The 7,037-nt window shown below is 36.0% G+C and overlaps 1 protein-coding gene across 1 annotated transcript; it reads left to right on the top strand.

Annotated features, from left to right (window-relative positions):
* The first annotated feature begins 3,373 nt into the window (after positions 1 to 3,373).
* LOC101830652 (olfactory receptor 4F3/4F16/4F29-like) lies at positions 3,374 to 4,312 on the top strand. The gene has a single exon (XM_005064787.1). The coding sequence runs from the start codon at positions 3,374 to 3,376 to the stop codon at positions 4,310 to 4,312; it is 939 nt and encodes a 312-aa protein (XP_005064844.1).
* Positions 4,313 to 7,037: the final 2,725 nt, after the last annotated feature.

Below are 7,037 nucleotides of genomic sequence, written 5' to 3'. Positions count from 1 at the left end.
AGGTTCCGAGAGAAAGATTCTCTGAATTCTTACAAAGATTATCCAGAACAAACCAAAAAAAACCAAAAAAAAATTAGGTGTATGAAAATCTGTTTTGGATAACTCTATGTATGACAGATTTAGGACTGTATAAAGGTACTAGCAATGGAACTATTTACAACATAATTTAAAAAAAGAAGTCTGACTTTTTGTATCATGGGTATTTTAACGGTTATAAATGAATGAGTATTATATGATGAAAAGAATGATTTTACAATCCAAACAACTGTAAGTAAAGGTTTAAAATGACCTGTTCTCTGTGTGTGCTTCCTCTGTGGTATTTGTGGCTCTTAGGTAAATAATAATCACAACCTTCACTCTCCATTTACAGATGTATACATGAGTCTTTCTTTGGACTTGTTTTTGGATACTAGTCTTTCAAGTGAATCTAAGACAGTCAGGTCTCAAACTTTATCTGTTTCTAAATTCCATGATATTTTGCTATAGTTCCATATCATTCTACTTTAAACTCAAAACTTTTACCAAAGTGATGGAGATTGGCTGTCCAAAAGACAACTTCACAATGGATACAGATTAGAACTTGAAAGATGCTTGAAAGTTTGCTATAACTATGAATGGTCAGAAAAGCATGCAAATTGAATACATTGTCTTTACTTAAATTTTTCTTTTTTCTCCATAACTACACATACTTTTCAAATTTTGTTGTTGGTTTTAGATTTTTCCTTTTAACCTCATTGTCTTTTTTTTACTTTTATAATTCTTTGCTTTCTACTTATTCTGTCACTTTAGAACTCTTCACAGTCTCCCTTCTTGTCTTTAAACTTATAATCATGCATATTTTCACGTGTGCTTGAAATAATCAAAATGCATCTTTATCTATTTTTCAGCAAATACTTGTATACATTATGTTGCAATTCTGAGTTTTAGTATGAGTTACAAAAATGCCATTTTAGTCCTTACATTTATGTGAGTTGTATGTAGTTGCGAAGGAACACTTAATAAATTACACTTAATTAATTATAATCGCTAAGGAGACACAGAATTCTTTGAGAAAAATACATTTAAATTACATTGAAAATACACTTTGATTGCTAAGTAACCTGAATACTGTATTCTATTATTGAATAGGAGGTAGTTAGCATATTTTGAAGACCTTTATCAGAAGGGGATAGTTAACATATTTTGAAACACATTTCAAAAATGGAATTTCATGCTGTTTTATGATTCCATCTCATGTATTCACACTATTATGGAAAAAATTAAAAATATTAGCATCGATATTAATTATGTCACGTAGAACACCTATATATTGAAACATATTGGTGAATGTAAGCAGATTGGTCACTTCCCAAATTGCCATCAGAGATATTCTATCCAGTAACTTATGGAAGCAGAGGCAGAAATTCACAGACAAGCACTGTCCTGAGCTATAAGAGTTTTGCAGAAGAAAGAGAGGAGGAATTGTACCAGTGGGGGTGGGTGGGACATGATGGGGGAACCCACAGAGACAACTGACTTGAGCTCTCGGGAGCTCATGGCCACTGCACCAACAGTCAGGGAGCATGCATGAGACCAACCTAGGCCCTCTTCATGTATATGATTATCATGTAACCTGGCCTCTTAGTAAGGCTTCTAACAGTGAAATGAGAACCTCTCCCTGGCACCTAGCTGGATTTTAGTAACGTGTTCCTGATGTTGGATTACTTGCCCCAATCTGGACATAATAGGAGGAGCTTGGTCCCGCCTCAACTTGATGTGCCATGCTTTGCGCAAGTCCATGGGTTGTCTGTCCCTTTCTGAATGGAGAAGGAGGAGGAGTGGATGGGAAGCGGGTTAGATGAAAAAGGGGAGGCTACGGGATGAGAGCAGGGAGGGGAAACTGTTTGAGATGTAAAATAAATGAAAAAATGTTATTTAAATAAAAACTCTATGGGTATAATCGGTGTTTTTTCCCCTTTCTGGTTTCATATAGGCACAACTAGCAAACTAATATTGTACATTTTTGATAGACATCATTTGTTTACATATATAATGTATTAGTTTATAATATATACTTACATATTAATGTAATTAATTTACATTTAGTTGTATTATATGTATATATATAACATATATATCTTAAGCTAATGATCATGTTTACCTCACATACTTATCAGTTGTGAGAACACTGATGACTGACTCTCAGCAATTTTCAAGCATGCAATTATCATCATCCGTAATCACTATGCTGTGGCAGATCTTCAGGAAATAACCACCATGTCAATGGAGCATTTTTCTTTTTCTTTTTCTTTTTTTTAAAACATCATCATGTTTTCGTTCCACACCCACACCTGACGCTAGTTTTGCCCGGTCCAACATTATATTCTTTCCTTTTATGAGTATGACTTCCTTCAGATTTTATATTATATTAGATCTTTCAGCATTTGTCTTTTTTGTGTTTGTATTTCATTCAGTACAATGGCCTCCAGGTTCATTAATGTTATTATAGACACAAAATTCCCTTCTTTTTAAAGGCTGTGGAACAGTCCACTATTTGTGTACTATGTATATGTTTGTGTCTGTGTACCTGTGTGTGTACATCCTCATTTCTGCAATCATCTGCAAAGGAACACTTGGGATGTTCCTATGTACGTTATTATAAATAATGTTTCAGTGATCACGGGCCAACACAGAGTCTTTTATCTGGATGATTCATCCCCCAAATCAAAATGGTTAATAATTATCTCTCTCCTTTGTCTGTCTTTGTCTGTATCTCTATCTTTTCTGTCTCCTTATTCCATTCCATTTCTCCTGTTTCCTCTTGTTTTATTGTCTGTATCCATCTTGATTTTTCCATTTTTCCATTTGTTTCTCTCCTTTTTCTCCTTCCTTCCTTCCTTCCTTCCTTCCTTCCTTCCTTCCTTCCTTCCTTCCTTCCTTCCTTCCTTCCTTCCTTCCTGCATTCCTTGATCCCCTTCTTTATTTGATGGGAATGAAATGCAGAACCCTATACACCGGAAGGCATGTTCTCTATACCAGTTAAATACCAAGGCCCTGTGTTAAAATTATTATGGAAATGGCTATATAATTTTTTAAATTAATTGACTAACTTATGGTCCCAACAACTCCGTATGAGGTTTCTTTTTTTAACAGCTAACCAAAGTTTTTATTTTTGAGCCTTTGATACAAAGTGTTTGTTATTTGCAGGCTCCCTGACATGTAGCTACACAAGCATTTGCTCATATATTTCTTCATCTTTGGTTTGGTTTTACATGATAAATCAAAAATAGGTTTTCATAACATTGAGTTCTAATCATTTGAACTACTAATATAATTATCATAAATTTCAGTTTGTTCTACTGCTGCCCTTCAGGTAGCACTGCAAAGTACATCAATGGAAAGAAAAAATCAATCTCTGGTGTCAGAATTTGTGTTTGTGGGACTCACCAACTCCTGGAAGATGCAAGTACTTCTCTTTGTGTTTGCTTCAGTGTTATATATGGCAAGCGTGATGGGAAACTCCCTCATCATTTTCACAGTGGCTTCTGATCCTCACTTACATTCTCCCATGTACTTTCTGTTGGCCAATCTCTCTTTCATCGATTTAGGTGTTTCATGTGTCACTTGTCCCAAGATGATTTATGACCTGTTCAGAAAGCACAAAGTCATCTCCTTTAGAGGTTGCATCACTCAAATCTTCTTCATTCATGCCATTGGTGGTGTGGAGGTGGTGCTGCTTATAGGCATGGCTTATGATAGATATGTAGCCATCTGTAAACCCCTCCATTATTTAGCCATTATGAATGCCAAAATGTGCATTTTCATCTTAGTGTCTGCATGGGTGGTTGGCCTTATGCATTCCCTGGTTCAATTTGTTTATATAGTGAATTTGCCTTTCTGTGGACCAAATATTTTGGATAGTTTTTACTGTGACTTTCCTCGGTTCCTCAGACTTGCTTGCATAGATACCAACCAATTAGAATTAATGGTATCAGCCAACAGTGGATTTATCTCTGTAGGTTCCTTCTTCATACTGACCATATCTTATATTGTCATCATAGTCACTGTTCAGAAACATTCCTCAAGTGGTTCCTCCAAGGCACTGTCTACACTTTCTGCTCACATCTCTGTTGTGGTCCTGTTCTTTGGTCCCTTGATATTTATTTACTCATGGCCTTCCCCCTCAATACACCTGGACAAGTATCTGGCAATATTTGATGCTGTTGGCACTCCTTTTCTGAACCCCGTGATCTACACTCTGAGGAATCAAGAAATGAAGACGGCAATGAAGAGAGTATGTAGACAGCTACTGAAATATGGAAAGATCTCCTAAATGATTGTAATGTAAACATTCGTCATTTAACACAGTTCATTTTTGACCAAATTCAATGAAAATTATGTTCCTGGATCAGATTTACTTACCTATACTGATATTTGCATGATTCTTGTTCTCTGGTAGATAAGGCTTGCAATGTGTTCTAGCAACAGAGAGGCAATTATATATTTATACAACAGAGATTCTAATAATGCATGGCTCAATTCTCAAAGAAGAATTTTTATGTGAATTAGTTTTTAGTTGTCCAGAAGATAGAAGGGTACTTTAAGGCTTACAAAGGATATGTAAATATGCTCCCCCATTTTCTGGCAGCACTCCACGGAGAATTTACAAATTGACATTGATCTGAGTAAACTTTTTCATTTTCTGTACCTTGCATATACTCTATCCATTTGTTTAATTGTCTGTCTGTTTAGAATGTTCAAGCATATACACTCAATTGTCATGAATTTATGCTGTCCAGCTATCATATGATATTTGAATTTATTCAAGTTTACTTATTTCCTTTTTATTTCACATACTCTTTTTTCTTAGTATATATCTAAGTCAGTTCTGCAAAAAATATTTGTGTCATATTTTAGAGATACAAATGAAGTTAAAATGTTTTTTTCAAATCAATTGGTACAGTGTGAGTGCTTAGGCACCCACAGACACTCTATAGCATTCTAACTCATCATGAAACTATGGAACAAAAGCAGCCTTGTAGTTCTGCTTCCCTTCCTATATCCTCTTTTAATTCCTCCATGTTTCAAGCTAGTTGCAAGTGTATCATTATGATTCTGGTCACCAGGATAGCCATCAACTACACCATTGAAACTGGAGGCATTGAGGGACACAGTATTAACTATCCTTAGTCTCCATCTCATGTTCACGTTTTCTTGTGGCATTCTAGACTGAGGTTACATCCTTACTGGGAAGCACTGAGGATTGAACATTAGATAAATCTAGCTCCTGTAAGTCATCCTTTATTGTATATCATTCGCCCCTTTACTGCTTCACAATTAAACTGTGAGTGAGATAGACCATACATATCTGCTGGCCTAATCATTTGTCGGTTCATAGAACGATTCATTGATTCCACCTTGAACTTACTCAAGGTACTGTTTTACCAGGGGACATAATTTATACCAAATGAAACATAACACAAATTCACTAGTCTACACATATGCCCCATGACAGGCAACTGCATTTTTAGATTTAGTGACATAGTTTGCTATACAACAGTTACAATGGCAACTATAGCACCACAACTCAGGGTGATGTGTTTTTTTCAATAGAACATAAATAAATCACATGAGAAACTGCAGAAATAGTTGTGGTACCCTCCCATTTACACCTCCTATTGTCTCACACTATTCCAGGACTATAGATTTGAGTTACAATTCTGGAATTGTAGGAATGCCCTTGCTGGTCCTGAAGTTCTTTCCAATCTCTGTGTGTTCTCATAAATCTTCTCAAACTATTACAGAATTCTTGCAGTTGATTGCCTTGTTTTCTTCCTTAGAGCAGTGTTTGTCCTCTTGTCTGTACCTTGAGTAATTTATCATAAGAGCTGTAAATCAATGAAATGAAATGAGTCAATACACATTTATAAAGCAAATACAAATAATGCAAATGCAAGGCTCATAAAAGATTATATGCTGCATTATGCTGTCTGAAGAAACATAGGCAGAGACCCTGACTAAGGGCTACAATAAAAAGGTTTTGGCCTTTATTTGTAATATATTTTTAAAATAATAATAGGACACCAAGGACTTCTAACACAGTAGGACTGACACACATACACACTCACAAAGACTGTGACAATATACAGGTGTGCAAAATGGGTTTTCAATGCTGAGAGGGAAAACAGACACAAACACTCATTCCCTAACCCAGAAACTCTCTCCAATTGATAAGCCCTTGCAAATAAAATTAATTTTCTTTGAGTATCTCTGGGTCTATAAACCAATTTTAAAGCCAGATCTCATGCCCAGCTGTAGGCCCTACCTATACCAAGAAGGAAAAGTGACCCCTGAATCACCTGCACGCATTGGAGGAAGAGATGGGTAGATGACAGTATAAGAACACATTCAACACCTGTCAGAATTGCTAAAATAAAACAAAACAGCAATGACAGTTTATGCTGGAGAGGATGTGGAGAAAGGTGGGGATGCAAACTTGTGCAGCCACTTTGGAAATTAGTATAGTGATTTCTCATGAAAATGGGAATTGATGTACCTCAAGACCCAGCAACTTCACTCTTAGGCTTATACCCAAATGATGCACATTTATACCTCAAGGACATCTGTTCAACTATGTTCAAAGCAGCATTATTTATAATAACCAGAATTTGGAAACAACCTAGATGCTCCTTAATCAAAGAATGGATAAAGAAAATGTGGTACATTTACACGATGGAGTACTACTCAGTGGTAGGAAAACAATGACATCCCAAACTTTGCAAGCAAATGGACATATCTAGAAAAAAATCCTGAATGAGGTAACCCAGACCCAGAAAAACAAATATAGTATGTACTCACTTATAAGTGGATATGAGGCATAAAGCAAAAGATATCTAGGCTACAATCTACAAATCCAGAAAAGCTAGAACCCTCTTTCAGAAAAGATGGAAGCAGATGCAGAAATTCACAACTAACTTTTGGGTTGAGCTCCTGGAGTACAGTTGAAGTGAGGGAGGAGCCATAATATGAACAAAGGAGTCAAGACCACGATGGGGACA

Source organism: Mesocricetus auratus, unplaced genomic scaffold, assembly GCF_017639785.1.
Source record: "Mesocricetus auratus isolate SY011 unplaced genomic scaffold, BCM_Maur_2.0 Super-Scaffold_100004, whole genome shotgun sequence".
Taxonomy (NCBI): domain Eukaryota; kingdom Metazoa; phylum Chordata; class Mammalia; order Rodentia; family Cricetidae; genus Mesocricetus; species Mesocricetus auratus.
Note: the sequence above shows the minus strand (reverse complement) of the source record. Positions and strands in the feature narration are given on the sequence as shown.